Here is a 21,334-nt window from a genome sequence, read left to right as displayed (position 1 = left end):
AAAAGGCCTGGGTCGATCGGAGAATACACGTAACTCCGGGTCACGTGGACACCGCCTCCGGGTCTGCTTGCGGACTTTCTTGCAAATGAGCTGGCGGACACATCATTGCCTGTCATTCATCGCATCTCCAATCATCGATTTTGCACATACCAACAGTCTGTTCAAGTGCTCTAGAACTTTCCGCTAGAGTTGTTGTGTCTATTTATTGTTTCCGCTCGCTCATTTGAGCATCCCAACATCCGCCATGTCTGCCAGTATGAGGTCCGCTCGTCTTGTGCGCATCAACCCGGTGCTGAGGCCCAACTCCATTGGTGAGTCTGGTTTTGAGCGACAATCTACGCGTACCGCTGTGCGCTTCTCCAGTTGCTTATTTTTATCTTGCTTTTCCAGCCCGACAGCGCTACGCCGGAGCTCTAGGAGCGGCCGCAGCTGGCCTCCGCTACAACAGCCGAAACTTCCCCTCCCAAGTAACCGCCCTTGCCATTCTCGTTCCGAAGCGCGGATACGCTACAGAACAATCCACAAACACATCCGGCCCGTCGAACCTCCCGCCCCCTGGTTTCAATGCGGAGCAGGCCAAGAAGTCGATCCCCGTCGACCAGGCGCAGTCCGCCAGTGCGAAGGCAAACCAAGAGACAAACCCCGAGGGAGCGCTGTCAGTCCAGCCGCAGATTGTCCAGAGTGCTAGCAAGGAAAGCGACCTGGTAAAGAGCGCTGCGGAGGAGAAGGACAAGAAGGGTGGCGAGGAGCCGAAGAAGGAGGCGAAGAAATTGACGATCGGACAGAAGATCAAGAAGGAGGTTCAGCATTACTGGGATGGCACAAAGCTTCTTGCGACTGAGGTTCGCATTAGTTCCCGGTTGGCGCTGAAGATGGCGGGTGGTTATGAGCTTAGCCGGAGGGAGCACAGACAGGTTGGTTTCTCTCGCCTGGTTCCAGTTGGCATGCTGACGGTTTAGCTTAAACGCACTGTGACGGATCTCGGTCGGTTGATCCCATTCTCCATGTTTGTCATCATCCCATTCGCGGAACTTCTGCTGCCCATCGCGCTCAAGCTGTTCCCCAACCTCCTACCCAGCACATACGAGGGCAAGTCCGCCCGGGAGAAGAAGGCGCTGAGCCTGAGCTCTACCCGAAAGGAGGTCTCTACCTTCTTGAAGAACACTCTGAAGGAATCGGGTCTGCCTGTGACGGCGGCGAGTGTTAAGAACGAGGAGTTTGCCGAGTTCTTCAAGAAGATCAGAACTACCGGCGAGACGCCCTCGGCTGAAGATGTCATCAAGGTGTGCAAGATCTTCAAGGATGATCTTACTCTCGACAACCTGTCCCGACCACAGCTGGTTGGTATTTGCAAGTACATGAACCTCAACACATTCGGCACCGACGCCATGCTTCGGTACAACATTCGCCACCGCATGCGCCAGATCAAGCGTGACGACCGCGCCATTTCCTACGAAGGCGTTGAGTCGCTTTCTGTGCCTGAGTTGCAGATGGCTTGTGCCTCTCGAGGTATCCGCACCCACGGTGTCTCCCCCGCTCGCCTGCGCGAGGATATCAGTCAGTGGCTTGAACTCCGTCTGAAGCAGGGTGTTCCCTCGACCCTGCTCGTCCTCAGCAACGCCTATGTTTACGCACAGGGCGGCAAGGAGGCCGAGATGTCGTCTCAGATTGAGTCCCTTCAGTCCGTTCTGTCCAGTATCCCTGAGGAGCTCTTCCACGAGATCGAGCTCGAGGTTCACAACGCCGAGGGTGCTGCCACCAACAAGCAGCGTCTCGAGGTTATCAAGGAGCAGCAGGAGCTCATCGATGAGGAGAACCAGCAGAACAGCGAGAACGAGGAGAAGGGTGTGGCCGCGCCTAAGGACACCGAGGATATTGACGACGAGAACAAGTACGAGGCCAGTCAGTCCGGTGAGGCGTCCGAGGCGATGGAGGAGGGCGAGAAGGCTGAAAAGGCTTCCGAGCCGGCCGTACAGAACGAGAAGAAGGAAAACAAATAGGTTACCTCTTCTGTTTCTGCCTTTTTGTTTGTGTTATGTTGTACGATAGACTTGTTTTTGCACCCACTACTGTCTACTTTTTATTTCCTTGTGTTCTTATAGATAGGGGGAGCGAGGGTTATTGATTTGATTTACCGAAAGATGGCGGTTGGAGCGTCATCGTTGGACGATAAACGGCGGATTTACTGCACTGGATATGTACCTGAACAATATATAAACTGTACATTCTTATATCTGAATATATGGTGGTGTTCGTCATACTGTTGTAGTTCCGCTGCTCGGTTCCACAGCCTCAGCGTAACTCCGCAACCTCGGCCCAACCTCTCCTCCCCAGCTCTCTCCATCTCCTCCGCACCCAATCATCTCCTTTCATCACTTATTTAACCAGGCACCCGGTTCTTTTTACAATCTCCGTCGTAAAAGCATGCGAGGAGCGCCGTTTCTTCGCGCCCTACGCACCCCCCGCCATTCCAGCGCCGGGCCCAGCCCCAACCCCATACTCTGTTCATCTTTGTTCTCCACACCCCGATACCGGTATCGTCATCCATCCAATTCCAGATCAAGCTCTACAACGTCCTTGGGAGATATGCCCCGCCTGAATGCGGCTTCGCAGGTACGCCCGTCTGCTGGACGGGCACACGTTTACTCGAATTCTCCGTACCTTGGCCTGAAAGATTCTAACATGCACCTACAGGAAGCAATCAACCGCCTGAGAGCGTTCAAGCCGCCACCAACCAGCTACGATCTTGTTCCGCTGTCGCGCCGCGCAGCAGTCCTGCTTCTGCTTTATGCGGATGCGAATGGGAACCTCAGGGTTGTGTTGACGATTCGGGCGAGTACGCTTAGTTCTTGTATGTCTTGCCCTCCCATTAGCTGGGGCTTGTACCCGTGGTGGCTCTTGTACTGGGGTTAGCTCTTGGCTACCGAGTATAAGATCGAAGCTAGGCTGAATTAAAGGTTGATTGCTTACTCTATTTACGATATAGATGCAGGCCAAGCTGCTTTACCCGGTGGTGAGCCGCCCCATGCCCCAGCAGCTCAATGCTGCCCAAACCCGTAAGCTACATGCTAAGTCTAGACCAGGAAAATCCGACTCCCTATCCGAAACCCCCCTCCAAACCGCACGGCGCGAAGCCCACGAAGAAATCGGACTACCGAATCTAAACCAGCCCCTCCCACACCCCTTCAGCGTAGAACACCTCTGCGAGATCCCGTGCTCGCTGGCGCGGACGGAACTCGTCGTTCGCCCTTGCGTCGCGCTCCTACACACATTCGACGAGAAGACGGGCGAGAACGCGGATCCGGAGATCACGCTCATCCCGAGACTCGATGCAAGAGAGGTCGCGGCGGTTTTCACCGCGCCGTTTAGGGACTTTTTGACGCTGAAGCCTGTTGGGGATGCGAGGGGGAAACCGGGGTCGCAGGTTGAGGAGGCGGAGACGGGGGATGAGGGGTGGTATCGGGGCGTTTGGAATGAGTTTAAGGGGACGCAATGGAGGAGTATGTTATCTTCTTGCGCATACCTAGAAGGTGATGCTAATGACGCAGTGCACCAATTCTTCGTCCCCGTCGATCCGGGACGGGTAGTGAAACCGCGTCCGCACCATGAAGCGCAGGAGGAGGCTGTCCATAAACTCGAGCAGCAGGAGGAGAGACAGCACCGAGAACATCAGGATGACTCAGAATCCATCATCCGGTACAGAGTCTTCGGCATGACGGCACGGATCCTCGTCGACGTCGCCCGGATTGCATATGCCGCTGAGCCGGAGTTCGAGCATAATACGCATTCGGGCGATGAGGAGTTGATTGCGCGGTTAAGGAGGAGGGGAAAGTTAGGCCCGAAGATTTGATTTCCTGCTAGACTAGACCCTACCGATACTCGTGGTACGCCGCGTGTTTGGAGGGGATTGGCCTTTGGGTCGGGTGTATATAACTTGCATCTACCGTATAGAACTGGACTGCATTTGCAAGGCGGGTAGCGGTGTGGCATCGGCATCGGCGTAGCTAAGGTAGACTACATACCGCATACAGTCTTCTAGGTCTAGGCTGTGTGGAGAGGTGAGCTGCAGAGAAGTAGTCACTTCATCTCTTCGCTTTGACCATGGGGTAGAATGAGCATGGGTATAGCAATATAGACTCGAGTTTACCCACTGAATTAGGGCTTAACCTCCAAAAACACCAACTCTGAAATATCCATGTCACCGTTGAAGACCTTATTGGACCCGACCACCTTAACCTAGATACAGATGGCGGGCGAATGGAGACACCCCTCGTGCCTGGGCTACCCCTACGGCCTATGTGCAAGGTCGAAGGCCAAGCTAAGCACTTATGCACACGATAACTGGGTCCATGTACACCGTAATTCTTCACGGCGCTCCAGCTGGACCAAGCATGTTGCAACTGCAAGACACTTACGTACACTAGCCTGCTACGCTCTAGCCCATCTTCCCCGGCTTCGAGAATTGGAGATTGATGGACTGTGCTCCGATGCAGCGAGCGGACTTGCAGTTCGCAGCTTGCAGTGGCAGCACTAACGCCGTCAGCAGCCAGCAGCCAAACCACAGTCTCCAGGTCCCCGAATCCCCGACCTGGTTGCGTGGTGAGTTGGTCCGTAACCTTATGATCCTGATGGCTGATCTCTGACCAGAGAGAAGCCATGAGCTGTGACTGGCAACTGCAACTGCAACTGCAGCTGCCAGCGGCCAGCCAATGCACTTACCCGAGATGCATGGCCTAGTCTTGAGCCTTCCAAGGTTGGCCCCTGCTGGATCCTGGGCCCGGTTACACAGTCCTTCCTCCTGTACGCTACGCACTGGGCAGTTGGCTGCGGGATTTGCCCACTTCCCTATTTTCCTACTGGCTGTCATCTCGGGCTTCACCTTCGAATCAATTCGCCTCTGATGCGCTTACGCTACGCAGGCGGACCTAACCCGGTCAGGACAATGGACAGGGAAGACGCCGTTAAGATCGGCCTTCAGCGCTACACAGCAGCAACCTGTCACTTCTCAGCTCCGCTAATAAAAGCTCGGGTGCGTTGCAGTTCCTGGGGTACGGTGTCGGTAAGGTTCCGTGACCACTGACCCCGCTATTGCCAATGCTAATGCACCGTCGTGAAATCGCCCAGTGCACCGGTAGCATACATAGGTTCCGCTGTCAGACTTGGTGCAGGTGGTAGGTGCGGGTCGCCATGCGATCCGAGCTCCTTACCGTTACACTTCGACTTTACAGGGTAGTGATGGAGGACAGGACGCCTAACTTCTAACGGGCCTGTGCCTGTGCCTGTGCCTGCGCTGCTGCTGCAACGTATTGGCTACGGTGAATAGGGGGATTCCGGGTAATTTCTCGCTGGAATGAATTGGAATGGACTGAAGTGGATTGCTACTCTGTCTGGTTTGGGGGCGAAAGGGTGGTTTGGGTCGGGCCTTGTGGTGTTGTGCCGCGTGCATTGCTGCCCTAGAGGGTCGTGGCTGAAATCTGGAGGTGCGGGTATCGAAAATGTCGCCGTCTTCTGGACTGAAACTGAGTTTCGACTGGGATTGAGCTACGAAGTCTGCAGAAGTGCCGGCGGCGATGGCGCTGACACTGACGAACGCTGATGCTGACAGGCTGACAGCAGCTGCGCGGCGGTTAGGGTGGTTACACGAGGATAACCGATGAAGAAGTGTCTCGGGTGGATGACAGGATTTCTTCTGTCTCAGTCGGAGATTACGAGACACTCTCAACGTTCGTCGCTGATCGTAATGGTGATCGAATCTCATCACCGTCACCTGGCTGACGTTGCGAGACATTGGGGTTTCGGCAAGTAGTCTAGCCTTGTAAGTGGCGTATTTTGACGTTCTGGATTTAGGTATCGGCCGGGGCTGTCAGTGTCAGTTCAGAGTTTCTGTCGGCGGTGATCAGTCAGTGTCTTAGCTAGGGTTGAGATCAGGATCAACATGAGACAAGGACTCACATCCGTGGAGCTTGATTCGACTGGCCGGGTTAGGTTCTGGGGTGGTCGCTGCAACGACAGTGTGTCGCTACATCGTTGGCTGCGTCTAGGAGATTCTAAAACGGACCGACGTCCAACCTTGGTAGACTGCTGACATGGAGGGAGATGGGAGTCGCCAAAGGTGGTCATTATATCACAACAATAGTAAGACTAGGGAGTTAAGCTAAGTAATGATAGATGCAAATTGTATATCTCAAGATATGCCGCCGATATTAACTCCATGACACCAGGCTAGCTAGATAAACAAAGGGCTGTGAACCAATCAAAACAAATAGGTATCAATGGATCCGACAAATGATGAGGATGAGATGTGATGTGATGTGACGCTGAATAAAACAAAAGCAAAAAAAGCACGAGTCGAGTGATCCGAGTCAACTGAAGAAAAAGAAAATGTGAAACAAAAAGAAACGCTCAAGGACAGACGGACACCAACGTAATGACTAGATCCATGGATCATTCCCATAAGAATACGGATTGACCGGCCCAACGAGACGGATCTGAGACTTCAGCTCCGTCCGCTTCCTATCCAGTCTCGACTCGGATGCGTTGCCTAAACCCGAGTGAATAATCTTCTTCCTCGCGCCGTCAATCGCGACGAGCACGTGGCTGGTCCCGTCTTGTAGAACTCTCACCGCGTGTCGGGTTCCCTGGTGTAGGCCGGACCCTGACGGCGACGCTAGGGCTGGCGAGGAGGCCGAGAGCTTCGGGTTGAGGGGTGACACAGACAAGGTAGCGGTATCCCTGATTGTCGATTCCCGACGACCACTGTGTCGGTACTTTGGGAACCGCACGCGCGGGGTTTGTCGAGGGTAGCTGAGCCGTTTCTTCTCCTTGCCTGATTTATCCCAGATGGCGGCGCCGTAGCGTTGATAGGAGGAGATCGGGACGGCGGGTTGTTTGTTTGGGGGCATCGGCGTCTCGAGGTGGCTTTCTCTTTCTAGTGCGATGAGGGACTGGTCGGAGATCGTGGAGCCGGTCGGCGTGCTGGCGAGGGAGATATCTGTGTTGGACACCACTTGCGTCTCGCTGAGGCTGACGTACAAAGGATCTGATTCCGCGCTCGTATGGCTGTGTGGTGTAAAGCTATCGCGGTCGGCGTCGGGTAGCGGGGCAGTTTGGCTTCGCGGCGATGGATCGACTGGGTACGGACTGCGGGGGTATACGACGGTGTTGGGGGCCGTTGCGGGCCGCTGGTTTTCCTTGGACTTGGCTTTCTCGAGGGAGTTGCGTGAAAGACGGCGCTGGATGTAGCGGAACGAGTTGCGGACGTCGTTGGCTATCGCTGCTCCCGTTTCCGACGGCAGAGCTATCCATCGTGAGCGGCCGCTGTCCTTCTTGCGTGAGCGCGGGGCGTTGGTGTAAGTGCGGGGTGAGTTGTTAGTCTGGGGTAAACCCGAGGGCGCGAGTTCAGGGAAGAAATCCCACTTCTTCTCGCGGAAATAGTGGTTAGGGCCGGCTTGCGGGGCTGGGTTCCAGTGTGGCTGCGGCGTAGGCTCAATATACTCCGGCGGCGTATCCTCGGTCGTCAAAAAGGTGAGGGTTGGAACAGGCTTCTGATGGATCTCATGGTGATATGGGTCTGCGGATGGGGACGGGGTGCGGTCCAGCGGGGAGACGGGGACGGGGACGGAGGGATCGACGAAATCGGGCAGATCGGCCGAGCCTGACCGGACGAAGACGGGGTAACTCTCGGCGGACCTTGGCCTGGACACGCTGTGATCGTCGTCGAAGCTGTTGACGGTGCTGCTGTCGTCGCTCCAGGCGGTTGAACCGATGAAGGGCGTTGGCGGGTTTTCGGGCAGGTCGGGCAGCGGCTTGTCCAGGTGCAGGCGGGAGACGGTATGGGCGTAAGGGACGGGGAGGCCTGGAGGGATGACCTTCTCCATGCCTTCGAGCGACTGCGAGGGCTGGATGGGCGGGGCTTGCCTCGAGAGCGAGTAGGTCGAGGGGGACAACATCGTGAGGTTGACTTGATCCCCCTCTGGAAGGAGGGAGGGAGGGAGGGAGGGGAGAGGGAGAAGATAAGTTGGCGAAGAGAAGGAGACGCTCGAGCAGCGAAGATAAGCCAATGCGTTCGTCGCTTGGGTTGATATGCTGGCGCAGCTGTGCTGTGTGACAGGGATAAGTTAAGCGGAGGCTGAGGACCAAAAATGGGCGTCCGAACGAGGCTGTCTTATTAGGTTTTTTTTTTTTTGTTCTCTCTGAAAGACGAGCGTTTCCTCGCAGCAAAGAGTCGAAACTGTGAAAGGAAGAGAGTCAAAGCCTTGAGGTCGAGGACTGCAGGGTAAAAGTAACAGCAGGAATAAAAACAGACTGGACTGCTACCGTAAGCGATGGGGAAGCGTGAGGTAACACGATGCAAGGGAGTCTCAGTCTCATCCTCCTCGCTCTGCTTTCTCCCCTCTCCCCTCTCCAGAATAATAATAAAAATAAAAACAATATTGCCATCCGGCCTGATCCTCCCATGGAAACTCAAAAGGGCAGCTGGCCTGTCAGCGCGCCTTTCTGGAAGAGCCGGGATACGAGCCACGACCAGACTACTGTAAGTCAAAAGAGTGCTCGAGCCAGTCAAACGAGTTACCCAGTCGGCAAAATCCCTGGATGAACAGGACTGCAATCGGAACCACGACAAAGAAAGCGTTCGCTTGGGAAGCTGACCGAATCTGACCGGTCACCCTTCAACCCTCCTCCCACCCAACCGCCATCTTTGTCCTGAGTCTGATCCACATGGTCCCCGGCATTTCTTTGTCTGCCACGCTCTTTTTTCTTTTCTACGTGGTCGTGCCATGTTTTCTCGACGCCCCCGATCGATTCTCGGGTCAGGCCAGGCACGCCGCCCTCGTTGTGAAGATGCCCGCGGGCTGCAATCCCGGTCGCCTCGATTTTGAGTCAGGCAAAGTCGGGCATAGCGCAGCACTGGGCAGCTGTCTGTTTAGGGGTTAAGAGTGTGAAAAGTAAAAAGCAAGTGCCAGAGTGCAGGGCTAGACTGACTAGTGGAGAGCAACGCGATCGTCTCCGCAAACAATCCGAAATGACAAACAACGTTTGCTCATGATCTTCACTCTAGCTACTCTAGTTTAGTTTGACGCTGAGCTCTCGGCTCGCTCACCGAGTCGAGGCTCCATACCTAATTTCGATTAAGGAAATGCGATATCATCTCCGTCCTCCGTGCTCAATCTTGGAAACTCCATCGCAGAACCGGTTTGCCGCCTCGACCTTGACATTAACATGATGCAATTGCGCAGCTTTTCTTTCTTCTGTCACTGTGTTTATTTACGATCTTGCAAAACCTGCCGAAATGATCCTGCGAATGTACATGTCCGCGCCTACATTTTTGCCTTGCCTTGCCTTGCTTAGCCCTGTGCTTGTGCTTGTGCTTGTGTCGGCGCTGGATCCGCCTGTTTGGTAAGTCTCCGACCCAGTCCAGTTCATCAGTCTCAGAGCTCGAGCCTGCGTACTGCGTACTGCGTACATACAATCCGCGCTAGCATGAGCTCTTGCAATTATAGGAAAGAATTGCAACCCAGCCGACCTGCTGTTCGCTTCGTGCAGTGCTTATCACCCCGTCAGCAAACAACTCAAAAAAGAAGCAAAATCCGTTCAGCTCCGGCTTGGTCGGCGTCCGCTCAGGGCCCTCCCTCCTGGGGCGCTGCCTCATGAATCCTTTGGCCTTCGCTTCGCCCGGAATCGGCTGTTTGACTGATTCAGGAGGTTGAAGATCGATAACCTGGGCACGAAGGAGCGGCTGCCTTCCTATTTCATTTCAATAGTATCTGCTTTCTTTGTTCTGCCAGGCCAATCGGATTGTGGGCTTGGTTGTGGCCAGTGGCCATGGCCATGTTCATGGCCACCCGGTGACCTGGTGGGCTCGGACTTCAAGGTTGGGGAAACTGTGCATGGATCCATGGGGAACTCAATACGTATGCAGTTCGTGAGGCTGTCTGTGGTGGAACGGTGAAATTGGCTTCTATCTTGCGAGGTGATTGGCTTATTTCGTTAAGGGGGAGGGAATATTGGCGGAGGAGCATTGGCAACGCACGTTTAACGAGACAACCCGTTGTTTTCTAAGAATATATATGGGTTGCCAAGTCTGACCTTGTACGACAATAAAACGAGGTGGTTGTCATCACGCTCGAAGCAACAAAAGTTGGGTATCCGCTTGAGGTAAAGGTCAACCCATAGATGCCCAGATTTACACACGAACACCTCCATAGCATGGACAAAGACAAGGATACCGTATTCAGGAGCTAGAGCGTCCGAGCAGATACTCCTGTGCTGAAAAATTCTCCTCTCTTTCGGTAGTTGACTCCTGCACCTTTCTATCATCGCCCGGGGCAAAGGTAAATGATAGTTGACCAATATGAAGCCATTCCAGCTTCCTGAAGACAAGAGAGTACCTCGAGGCATGCTCGGCCATACCCAGACGGTGCGCTAGCTCCCACAGTTGTGGTAACAAGTGTGCCGCTTCATTCCGTAGGCGCATCGCTGATGATTGTTGAGTAGACTCTACCCACTCTGGGTCGTTTCGAGCTGGTATGCCTTTACTATAATACAGTTGCTGTTTGTCTTCATCCACGCTGTTGTTGATTCGGTAGAAATCGGTAAAAATGAGTTTTCTCAGTCTGTGCAAGGTGCATAGGCGTCTTTGTATGACTTCGTGGTCAACGAACCAGTCATACCTCCGTCCAAACTGTTCGCCAGCACTTATATGTAGTTCTTCCAGGCCCGTGAGAGAAGCTAAAGCGTCAAGCGTCAAGTGACAAGTCGTCAATCGAAGTACCCCACCATCGCAATGAAAGCACCTTAAGACTTGAGCATGCTCCAAGAGCAGAAAGTACACTGTGCTGAAAGGTTGCAGAGAACTGCATGCAAGTAACAAAAGCTCTCAGATGTGGGCTGGCTTCCAAAAGATGCACCATGGCGGGATGTTTGATAGGAAGACTATCATCACACCAAGCAAGCGTCCGCAGTGACTTTAGCTGGTCGATCTGCACCAGACACTCCGCTGTCGAGTCCCGGTCTGGGTTGAAGAACAAAGTAGAAAGTCGTTCGCTCTGCAAAAGCCTTTTGAAAGTAGATGGGCAAATATTAATGTCAGGCCCCATGTGAAGAGACTCCAGACGGGGAAATTCTGCGGTGAAGGTGATCGGCTCGTCTAAGCTGTCTTGGTCCAGGTCTTCGTCTTCCAACAGTATAATTTGGTCGAGCATTAGGCTTTGTAGCGTGGATGAACATGCTCGGAAGAGGCTATCCCAGTAACGAGAAGAGTCTATATCACGCTCTTCGTTATTCATCAATTCCAATCTGACTTCGATGTCGAGACTCTCAAGTGGCCAAGAAGCCCCCTCGTCTATGCGGATGTTGGTGATTTCCGGGCCGACATATCCTTGTAGCCGTAGATGCCGAAGATGCTTGCTTCTCGAGTTCGCCAGAAGGTTCAGAAACGTGCTGTCGATTGTAACTAGATTCGATAAATCCAGGGTATCGAGGTGAGGTAAATGGGGGACGATTTGGGTCAATCTAGAATCATAAAGGCTTCTGCTTTCATTGCGATTGTCTTTCATGGCTTTAATCCAAGCCTGCGAGACATCATTCAGCTTTGCCCTTACGCAGCGAATGCACGCCCCTACGGATGGTCGCTTCGTACGGTTGTCTTCCGAATCGCCGCGTTCTAGGGTCTCGCCCTGGAGTTCGACGAGAAGGGCGTTCGACTTTGGACTGTAATCAAAGACGACAGTTCTGAACTGGCAGGAACGTGCGAGCTGACGGTAGTCCGAGTTGACGAGCGCGAGAGAGGCGAGAGAGCTCTTGTCCGACTCAGCGTAACTCATGATAGAAGCCAGTAGCTCCAACGGGAGTCTCAGGAGGCGACTGTCCTTTGCGGCAATTGGCCTGCCTTCCATCACCAGATCAAATGGCAATGGCAAAGGCACAAAGTCCTTCGCAAGTCGCTTCTGAAAGTCGATTTTGAATGCATGAGGGTAAATTCCAAAAGGCTGAAGAGAGCCTTCAGCTTTGTATCCTGCGACCTTTCGGGAAGGCAGTGAGGGTCACGGCACCTGCAAGCTATCTAGTAGGTAGGCGCTTTCCCGGGAAATTCTTGTTGTTTCAGCACACACGACCCCCATATTTATTGAAGCATATCCATCTATCCTAACTATCTCATCTCATTTGAGATTGTCAAGGCCTCGTACCTAATATTCTGACAAGATTATTAGACGCCCGAGGGAATACACCCCAGTCTTTGTCTGGTGCGCTCGCAGACACCTAGAGGAGCTCTCAACTTTAGCCGCCATCTGCATTATTCCTTCCTCCTCGCACCTGGCTGCCATTGACCTCACTCGCCAGACTAAGTACAGCTGAACATGCGGCTCTCAGCCTCGCGACATCACTTAAGCGCAAGGGAGTATCTGTCAACAATCATTAGTTCTGTCTCAAGAAGCTAAGGCGCGATTTCATGCAGCCCGCGCACCTTTATCCCTAGATGGGCATTATTTGGCCCGTTATAGTTGAGGCCAATCTCTATTCAACGCTATATAAATGAGTAGGATACAGCACGAGAGTCTAACATCTCTCGAGAGTCACCAGGTCTCGCGCCCATATCTCCATGTTTTCTCGCAATGCTTTTGCCGCCTTGTTGACTGCTCTGGTCGCTTCTTTCGTGTCTTTCTTGCTATTAGAGTCTGATCACAAGCCGATCATGTCGCCAATCTCCGGCCGTAAAAATACGGTGCTCTATCTAACCGACAGCTCTAGTGGTCTGTCAAACAGCCATGTCGCCTCGGCCTTTGCCCTCCTCGATAAACACCCCGATATCCAGATTTACTGTGGTTCTTTTGCCAATCCGCCAATATAACCGCGGCTACGACGCATTTTCGACACTGCGAGACAGAAAAATGCCGATGCAAAGCCTACCATCTTTCATCAAATGAGCACAGCGAGCTTGATGGAAGTTATGTTCAAGACATACCCTTCATTCGACGCTTTCATCACCGATTATGGCTTGAAGGGATATGATAAGATGCTTCAGATTGTGCAGAATGTCCTTATGCCATGGACTCCGGAGGAGTACTTAGCTCTCTACGAGGAGACGGTGAGGTTAATCGACGAGGTCGATCCGGCTGTCATTGTAGTGGATAGCATGCAACGGCCTTTTGTCGATGCTGCACGCAATGCAAACCGACAGTTTGCCATGCTGAATCCTAATGCCTTGACCGACATCATTGCCTACCGCCAGCCTTGGGGACAGATGTTCTGGAAGTACCCAGCGTGAGTACTACTTTGCGTATTTCTTTCAGATTAGACACACGCTTAACGATGTTTCGTAGTATGATGTCCGGTCATACATTCCCAGTCTCGCTCAAAGACATCCTTCCCAACATCTGGATGCAAATTCGCTTCATCTGGACGATTCTTAAATCTCCCAAGATGGAAGCTGCGCGGACTTTTCTCAAAGCGCATGGTATCAAAGATCCCATCAACATGCAGATGCAATGGGAAAACGTCCCACTCCTATCCGGTGACCTACCTGAGGCTGGCCTACCTCTGAGCTACTATCCGCCCAACGTCACGGTGTGCGGTCCAATCGTTCTGGGAACCTCCCTAGCTGAGCAGCAAGACCCGGAGCTCGCTCAATGGTTGGATAGAGCCCCTTCGACGATGCTGATCTGCCTGGGCAGTAACATTGAATACAATGAGCGACGGGCCAGAGCACTAGGCTCAGCGATCTTGCATGTTCTAGAGACAATCGACACCCAAGTGATATGGAAGTTCGTCAAGGAGGGTGAGTATGACGATACATGGCGCGAGCCACTGCAGAAATATATAGACGACGGACGTCTACGCATGGAAAGCTGGCTCAACGTCGACCCTGTGTCCCTGGTCAACACGGGTAAAATTAACGTCTGGGTTCATCACGGCGGCGCCAACTGCTACTACGAAGCAGCTATGTAAGCATCCACCCGCCATGTCTCTCCCCTGAGTCCAACTGACTAGTCTCAATCAGGTCCGGAGTCAGACAAGTTATTCTTCTTATATGGTTCGACCTGTACAACTTTGCTTAAATCGCCGAATATGTGGGGATCGGCATCTGGCCTGGGAAGAAGACGGCGCCGGAGTGGGATGCCAAGTCGTTAGGCGATGGTTTTCTCACAGCCCTGCGAGGTGAGAAGGCGGATCTGATGCAGAAGAAGGCTGATGCCGTGAAGGAGGCTGCTGGACGCTATCCTGGGCGGAAGTGCGCTGCTAAGTATATTGCTCGTATGGCGAGTGAGGGTTGCTTGATACCATATATATTTGCTCGCTGTCTTCACCTTGGAGCTTGGTTCTCAGGCTTAGGTAGTCCGCTACTTAAACATGAACAGACATACTATCAAGAAGCTCTCATTGCAGCCCCTTACCTATATTGCGTCTGAAATCTATCTCCATTTCCACCCGCAGGTGCGCATCTAATGGCAACCCCGGGCCGCTTACTGGAGTCGCGAAGGGCAGATGTATTGGAGCAACAGTGAGTGAGGGTATAAGGAAATGGCAGCACTAAATCGACTACTGATGACAACGAAACGCTTAGGAGTCAATCATTGAGACCTTGAGTTGATTGATAATGTTTTGCAGTGTTGAGGTCCAACAGCTTCTATCTAGCTCGGCACTCTGATCACAACCTTCCCCCAGTTCTTCTGATCCCAATGATACTGGAAAGCAGCGGTTGCCTCCTCAAACGCAAACTGTTTAGCGTCGACCACGGGGTGGATCCCATTGGCGTCGATAGCCCTGACCATAGCCTCGAACTGTTGTTTCGAACCCACAACCACGCCTCGAACGATGCAGAGACCGGCAAACGCCTGCATCATATCAGGTAGATCGTTTGTCTGCCCAGACAGGAAGCCAACAAGACTGATTACCCCTTCCAGCTTAATGGCATTCAGCGACTGTCGCAGGGTCCCTGCCCCTCCTACTTCCACGACATGGTCCACCCCAACATTATTGGGTGTTAACGACTTGGCAACCTCGCCCCAGTTAGGCGTCTTCTTGTAGTTAATGACATGGTGGACGCCGAGCTTCTTTAGTTTCTCTGCTTTTTCTTCAGAGCTGGTTGTTGCTATCACGGTGGCGCCTACCATGAGGGCGAACTGGATGGCAGACAAAGAGACACCGCCTGTGCCTTGGGTAAGCAAGACATCACCAGGCCGAAGGGCCTTGGACTCGAGTCCGAAGAGCGAGTTCCACGCTGTCAATGGAGCACAGGATAAGGTGGATGCCTCCACGTTGCTGAGCTTGCTTGGAGCGGGGACGAGCCCGTAATCGGGAAAGGCGGCGTACTGCCGAAGAGTGCCGTCTAGGGCCCCTCCCAAGGCTGAGAGGATTGCTTCTTGGGTAAGTGAACCGGCCTGGTGGAGCTGGTTGAACAGAGTGCAGACTCTGTCGCCCTTTTTGTAGCGAGTGACTGCCTTCCCAACGGCCACAACTACGCCGGTTGCATCGGACCCCGGAACCTTGGGCAACGACAAGGGGAATGGATACATGCCCTAGGGTATGTTAGCAAACTTCCCGGAACTTGACAAGAGTGGTATATGTGCCTTGGCAATGACCATATCGCGGTAGTTGAGCGACACAGCCTTGATTCTCAAGAGACATTCATTGTCTTTCAGCTCTGGGATGGCGATACCCTTCTTGAGCTGGAGGGCATCACTAAACGGGCCTTGGCTGGTGGCCGTAAAGTACCAGGCATCGGAGTGGGTAGGGTATGACATCTTGATCGGCTCAACAGATAACAAATGCTTTCCAGAACAAGTTTCTGGTTCTCGTTTCCAGTTTGACCTCTGCTTGTAGTTATAGTTGGTTCTGAAAATCGACTAAGCGGAAGACGAGTGAGCCGATTCCGAAGTTGATTTATAATGATAACCCTCGATACCCTGGATCTACAGGAGATCCACATAGGGCCAAGCATGGGCCCACCACCGTCTCGGAGTGGCCGATGCATAACTTGTACAAAAAGCAGCAGTTTCCAGGTTTCTTCCCTGTGCATCACAACCCGTGGTGATTTCCTGCAAAGAGCAGATTAGAAAATGCCTCATAACAAGGCCGCATGGCTCAAGGACGCCAAGTCCCCGTTGACGATAGACGATGCTCCAGAGCCCAGGCCAGGCCTTGGTGAAGTGGTTGTCAAGAACCATGCGGTAGCAGTCAATGTAAGTGACCTGATTTCCCTTGGTCTTCTCCCTACTAACGTCCGGGCCAAGCCAGTCGACTGGAAGATTCAGACCTATGGTGCGTCCAGATGTACAATGTTATTCTGCAAAGCACGCTCGCTCTGCTTTGAGAAAAGGACAGGCAGAGATCAGAAGCAATGACCAAGACACCCAGACATCTTCGTACCCTCATACCCTACCATCCTTGGCGTTGACTTTGCTGGCATTGTGGAAACTGTTGGTGAGGGCGCCACTCGCTTTGTGAAAGGACAACGGGTTATTGGGTGCGTACGGCAATGTACTCCCTCCTGGGCAACAAAGTGTGCCTCTTTCAGAGACCACTGCTAACATCATTCACAGCCAGGGCTCGACTGCAGTGACCGGAAACCCCGCCAACGCCGCGTACCATCTCTACTCATCGACGTTTGAGATCCTCGTCGCTCCAATCCCCGACTCCCTGAGCTATGAAGATGCCGTGGTCCTACCCCTCGCGCTCTCGACCGCATCGGTGGGGTTGTATGCAAAGTCTCACCAGGCCCTTCCTTTCCCAACCTTGAGCCCTAAGGAGTCTGGCAAAACGGTTTTGATCTGGGGTGGCGCGTCCTCTGTTGGCGCAACAGCCGTCCAGCTCGCTGCGGCATCAGGCGTCAAAGTAGTCACCACGGCATCGCCCAAGAACTTTGAACTGGTCCAGTCGCTAGGGGCCGCGGCCGTGCTGGATTATACTTCTCCATCTGTCGTGGATGATGTTGTCTCTGCGCTTCGCCAAGCCGCGGGAACCTTCGTCGGCGCGTATGATGCTATTGCTACAACAGAAACCTTGGAGCTAATTGGCAAAATCGCCGAGAAGGCTGGCGCTGCTCCTGTCTTGGTGGCATCCGTTGCGCCAGCGGACAATAACATCCAGGGTGTTGACCTCAGACCATGTAAGTCGTTAGCCCCTTCTAGTATCTTAATGTGTCATTTTGTGTCCTTTTCTGGTGCCTTGCTGAGACTTGCTCGCCCAGTGTTTGCCCCGACGATCGCGTTGACAACAAAGATGTCGGAGAGGCTGTATGGTATAATTTCGTGCCTGCGGCATTGGAATCGGGTAAACTTCGATGTGTGCCTTCTCCAGTGGTAATTGGCGAGGGTCTCGGGCAGATCCAGAATGCCCTAGACAAACTAAAGGCCGGAGTCTCTGCACAGAAAATTGTCGTCAAACTATGAGCGTAGGTGTAGAGCTCTCAGTATATATAGATAATTTCGGTAATGGTCATTCCCCGGTTCAATTTCCCAGGTCGTGGCATTTCAAATGTAATGGGTAGTAGTAGCGTAAGGATGACTCCGATCGCTCAGATTCCCGCCCCCGGTTTCTCCGCATGCAACCATCAACGTCACCTGCCACTGCCAGCCCGTTCCTGCATCCCTGCACCAACCACTTGCATTCCCCTCTTCTCCCTTTTCTTCCCATCTGTCAGCCTTTCAATCCCTTCTCTGGTCACTCTCTTTACATCAATCAAGCTCCAGCCGCCTTGCTCCGATTTACATCGCATATCAATTCGGACCCGCAATCATGGGTGGAGACGTTCTGCGACAAGCTCCCAGCTCCCTGCCTCGCGCGCCCGATGGCCCTGTCGGCCAACGCATTAGAAGCATCTACACCGACCGTCTAAAGCAGTTTACATCCAGTGGCCAGTACCAGGACCAGAACTTGCTAGGGTACGTTCTTCACACAAACTTACACTTGTGATGCGCCCTAGTTTGTGCTCAAGGCGCAAGCTTCCCCGCACTACCTAGACCAGCTCCACTAACGCCAATGCCAATGCCAATGCCAACAGGAAGCTATTCGAGGCCACAAACTCGGATGAAGACCATGTTAAGCTCTCCGTATACTCCGTTCCTGATCTCAAACGCCCTACCTTCGAGGAAGCCACCTCCAACGAGTTCCAGCCCACGCACATCGGGGCCTCGTTCGGCCCTAGTTGGTCCACGCATTGGTTCTGCATCCGCTTGACTATTCCCGAAGATATGCGCGACAATGAACGGCTTGAGTTTCACTGGGACGCAAATAATGAAGGCTTGGTTTGGACTGAAGATGGCCACCCGCTGCAGGGTCTTACGGGTGGTGGAGAGCGAATCGAGTGGATTATTCCCGACGCTTGGCGCGATGGGAACGAGCATGTTTTTTATATCGAGATGGCATGCAATAAGATGTTTGGGAATGCTCCTGGAGGGGATACGATTCAGCCACCCAGACCGGATATGTACTATACCCTGAATACTGCGCGGATTACTGCGGTGAATTTGGGGGCACGGGCTTTGTTCTATGATTTCTGGATAATCTCTGGTAGGTCAGTTCCTCATATGAGGGGATATACTTCTCATAGCATACAGATGCCGCTAGGGAGTTTCCCTCTGAGGGCTGGGAATCCCATGAGGCCAACGTGGTGGCCAATTCCATCATCGATGCTTTTATAGCTGGCAATGGAAGCCTAGAATCGATCAAGGAAGGCCGACGGATTGCACAAAAGTACCTTGGTGACAAAGTCGACTCCGCCGAAGTGTATGATAGCGGCTCGCAACCTCTAGTCTACGGCATTGGGCATTGTCATATCGACACCTGCTGGCTCTGGCCATGGGCAGAGACGAAGCGTAAAGTCGCAAGATCATGGTCCAACCAGTGCGATCTCATGGATCGCTATCCTGAGCACCGCTTTGCCTGCTCTCAGGCTCAGCAATTCAAGTGGCTCAAGCAGTACTACCCCTCTGTCTTTGACCGAGTCAAAAGATGGGTGAAGAAGGGCCACTTCCAACCGATCGGTGGTAGCTGGGTTGAGCACGATACCAACATGCCTAGTGGAGAGTCGCTGGTGAGACAATTCATATACGGTCAACGTTTCTTCGAGAGCAACTTCGGAGAACGTTGCACGACTTTCTGGCTCCCTGATACTTTCGGCTATTCCACGCAAATCCCACAGCTATGTCGGCTAGCCGGCATGAGCCGATTTTTCACACAGAAGCTTAGCTGGAACAATATCAACAACTTTCCACATACAACTTTCCAATGGGTTGCGCTCGACGGGACTCAAGTGATGTGCCATATGCCGCCATCAGAAACATACACGGCAGAGGCTCACTTTGGTGACCTGAAGCGCAGTATATCTCAGCACAAATCTCTTGACAACGACAATACCTCACTTCTTGTCTTTGGTAAGGGCGACGGTGGTGGTGGGCCTACGTTTGAACATCTAGAGAAGCTTCGCCGCTGCCGTGGTCTGAGCGACAAGACAGGCCTGCTGCCGCGAGCGACGATGGGTGGGTCGGTAGACGATTTCTTTGCAAGTCTCGAGAAGAAAGCTGCAGACGGCACAAAGTTCCCAACGTGGTATGGGGAGCTTTACTTTGAGCTGCACCGTGGCACATACACCACGCAGGCGAACAACAAGCGCAACAACCGTCGAGCCGAGTTCTTGCTCCGCGAACTAGAGTTTCTGGCTACCATTGCGTCCGTAACCCAATCTGCTTACACATACCCGAAGAAGGATATTGACGAGATGTGGGAGGGGGTCCTTCTCTGTCAATTCCATGACTGCCTGCCGGGTAGCTGTATTGAGATGTGCTACGACGATTCGGACGAGCTTTATGCTCAGATATTCGAGACTGGTCTGAAAGCTAGGGAGGCAGCTCTTGAGGCTCTCGGATTTAGCAAGACTGGCACATTTCCAGTTGCGATTAATACCCTACCTTGGGAGAGGTCCGAGGTAGTCAGGCTCCCTCCGGCAATAGCTTCCAAGGGCTCGAAGCATGCTCTGATGAGCGGCGGTCCTGGCGTCATTTCTCACTCCAAGTCGGCAATGAAAGCCGCCAAGATCAGCGTGAATGAGATCAAGCCAGGCGTCTTCCGTCTTGACAACGGCAAACTGAAGGTCGATGTGCAAGACGGCATCATCACCTCTCTATATGACATTGAGGCAGACCGCGAAGTCGTTGCTGCTGGCGGCAAGGCTGGCCAGTTGGTGATCTTTGATGACAAGCCGCTCTACTGGCAGGCCTGGGACGTTGAAGTCTTCCACCTTGAATCTAGGAAAGAATTGCAGTCAGGCAGAGCCACCATCTTTGAGAACGACCCCTACCGCGTCAGCGTTGTCACCGAGACAAAGATCAGCGAGAACAGTTGGGTTAAGACGACTATAAGCCTTGCCGCCACAGAGGAGAACCGGCAGTCTTACGTGGAATTTGAAAGCGAAGTCGAATGGCAGGAAACTATGAAGTTCCTTAAGGTCGAGTTCCCCGTTGATATTACAAACACCGAAGCCTCCTACGAGACCCAGTACGGCATTATCAAACGGCCAACGCACTACAACACAAGGTATTTGCTCCTCGACTTCCCTGCCATACACATACTAATATTCTATAGCTGGGACATGGCCAAGTTCGAAGTTTGCACGCACAAATGGGCCGATCTCTCTGAGAACGGCTACGGCGTTTCCATCCTTAACGACTCAAAGTACGGCTTCGCGACCTGCGGCAACCTAATGCGTCTTTCCCTACTTCGGGCACCCAAGGCCCCAGACGCCCACGCGGATATGGGCCGCCATACAATCCGCTACGCTATCCTCCCCCATACCGGCCCCCTAGACGCTCGAATAATTCGTGCCGGCTACGAATTCAACCACCCACTCGTCCTCGATACATCTCTAGCACTGCCTGACAAGCAAAGCGTTTCCACAGTCACCGCGCTCCTCCGTAACATCGAGATCAATGGCTCCCCATCGCTCATCTTGGATGCTATCAAGCGCGGTGAAGACGATGAGGATATCGACAGTGATCCTGATATTGCTCTTCCCAGCGCGAAACGGGCCGCGCGGAGCATTATCCTGCGCATCTATGAGAGTCTTGGTGGGAAGAGTCGCGGCGCAATTCGGACTGCGTTCCCAGTGACAAAGGTCTGGAAGACTAATCTTCTGGAGGATGATGGGGACGAGCTGAGCCTTGTGGATGATGGTGAGGGTTGGAAGAAGTTTGACCTTGAGTTGAGGGCTTTTGAGGTCGCGACGTTCAGGTTGCAGTTGTAGGTTGGCCTGCTCATACATAGGCTGTTTCATACCGGTATTCTCGATATGTCTATGGTGTTATATACTAGTCATATGGTTAGCTATCACTTTGGTCGCACT

General features: G+C 53.1%; 9 protein-coding genes across 9 annotated transcripts; 5 read left to right on the top strand and 4 right to left on the bottom strand.

Moving 5' to 3' along the window:
- Positions 1-38: 38 nt before the first annotated feature.
- On the top strand, positions 39-2,362 carry BDW74DRAFT_160158 (MRS7 family protein). Its single transcript, XM_073725568.1, has 3 exons — positions 39-311; positions 391-914; positions 960-2,362. Exons 1-3 carry the CDS (start codon positions 245-247, stop codon positions 1,998-2,000), a joined length of 1,632 nt encoding a protein of 543 aa, XP_073580014.1. The 5' UTR covers positions 39-244; the 3' UTR covers positions 2,001-2,362.
- Positions 2,363-2,586: 224 nt separating this feature from the next.
- BDW74DRAFT_181862 (NUDIX hydrolase) lies at positions 2,587-3,850 on the top strand (the record flags this gene model as incomplete). The annotated part of the gene is made up of 5 exons (XM_073730125.1): positions 2,587-2,613; positions 2,695-2,851; positions 2,914-2,927; positions 2,987-3,500; positions 3,549-3,850. 5 exons carry the CDS (start codon positions 2,587-2,589, stop codon positions 3,848-3,850), a joined length of 1,014 nt encoding a protein of 337 aa, XP_073580013.1.
- Positions 3,851-4,904: 1,054 nt separating this feature from the next.
- On the bottom strand, positions 4,905-6,098 carry BDW74DRAFT_160151 (uncharacterized protein). Its single transcript, XM_073725567.1, has 2 exons — positions 5,848-6,098; positions 4,905-5,798 (listed from the first exon to the last, which is right to left on the bottom strand). Exon 2 carries the CDS (start codon positions 5,786-5,788, stop codon positions 5,252-5,254), a length of 537 nt encoding a protein of 178 aa, XP_073580012.1. The 5' UTR covers positions 5,789-5,798; positions 5,848-6,098; the 3' UTR covers positions 4,905-5,251.
- Positions 6,099-8,386, bottom strand: BDW74DRAFT_160149 (uncharacterized protein). Its single transcript, XM_073725566.1, has one exon. It carries the CDS (start codon positions 7,947-7,949, stop codon positions 6,432-6,434), a length of 1,518 nt encoding a protein of 505 aa, XP_073580011.1. The 5' UTR covers positions 7,950-8,386; the 3' UTR covers positions 6,099-6,431.
- A 2,350-nt stretch (positions 8,387-10,736) lies between these two features.
- Positions 10,737-11,822, bottom strand: BDW74DRAFT_181860 (uncharacterized protein; the record flags this gene model as incomplete). The annotated part of the gene is made up of 1 exon (XM_073730124.1): positions 10,737-11,822. One exon carries the CDS (start codon positions 11,820-11,822, stop codon positions 10,737-10,739), a length of 1,086 nt encoding a protein of 361 aa, XP_073580010.1.
- A 1,097-nt stretch (positions 11,823-12,919) lies between these two features.
- Positions 12,920-13,944, top strand: BDW74DRAFT_181859 (uncharacterized protein; the record flags this gene model as incomplete). The annotated part of the gene is made up of 2 exons (XM_073730123.1): positions 12,920-13,260; positions 13,320-13,944. 2 exons carry the CDS (start codon positions 12,920-12,922, stop codon positions 13,942-13,944), a joined length of 966 nt encoding a protein of 321 aa, XP_073580009.1.
- Positions 13,945-14,554: 610 nt separating this feature from the next.
- Positions 14,555-15,863, bottom strand: BDW74DRAFT_160145 (zinc-dependent alcohol dehydrogenase family protein). Its single transcript, XM_073725565.1, has 2 exons — positions 15,567-15,863; positions 14,555-15,515 (listed from the first exon to the last, which is right to left on the bottom strand). Exons 1-2 carry the CDS (start codon positions 15,738-15,740, stop codon positions 14,628-14,630), a joined length of 1,062 nt encoding a protein of 353 aa, XP_073580008.1. The 5' UTR covers positions 15,741-15,863; the 3' UTR covers positions 14,555-14,627.
- Positions 15,864-16,016: 153 nt separating this feature from the next.
- BDW74DRAFT_160143 (zinc-binding alcohol dehydrogenase family protein) lies at positions 16,017-17,523 on the top strand. Its single transcript, XM_073725564.1, has 5 exons — positions 16,017-16,178; positions 16,230-16,257; positions 16,354-16,462; positions 16,539-17,104; positions 17,186-17,523. The coding sequence occupies exons 1-5, from the start codon at positions 16,056-16,058 to the stop codon at positions 17,299-17,301; spliced, it is 942 nt and encodes a 313-aa protein (XP_073580007.1). The 5' UTR covers positions 16,017-16,055; the 3' UTR covers positions 17,302-17,523.
- Positions 17,524-17,607: 84 nt separating this feature from the next.
- On the top strand, positions 17,608-21,326 carry ams1 (alpha-mannosidase). Its single transcript, XM_073725563.1, has 4 exons — positions 17,608-17,879; positions 17,999-18,507; positions 18,555-20,529; positions 20,578-21,326. Exons 1-4 carry the CDS (start codon positions 17,734-17,736, stop codon positions 21,233-21,235), a joined length of 3,288 nt encoding a protein of 1,095 aa, XP_073580006.1. The 5' UTR covers positions 17,608-17,733; the 3' UTR covers positions 21,236-21,326.
- Positions 21,327-21,334: the final 8 nt, after the last annotated feature.

This window comes from Aspergillus multicolor, assembly GCF_047715735.1.
Source record: "Aspergillus multicolor strain CBS 133.54 unplaced genomic scaffold BDW74scaffold_31, whole genome shotgun sequence".
NCBI classification, from domain to species: Eukaryota; Fungi; Ascomycota; class Eurotiomycetes; order Eurotiales; family Aspergillaceae; genus Aspergillus; species Aspergillus multicolor.
This window is presented reverse-complemented; position numbering and strand designations above follow the sequence as displayed.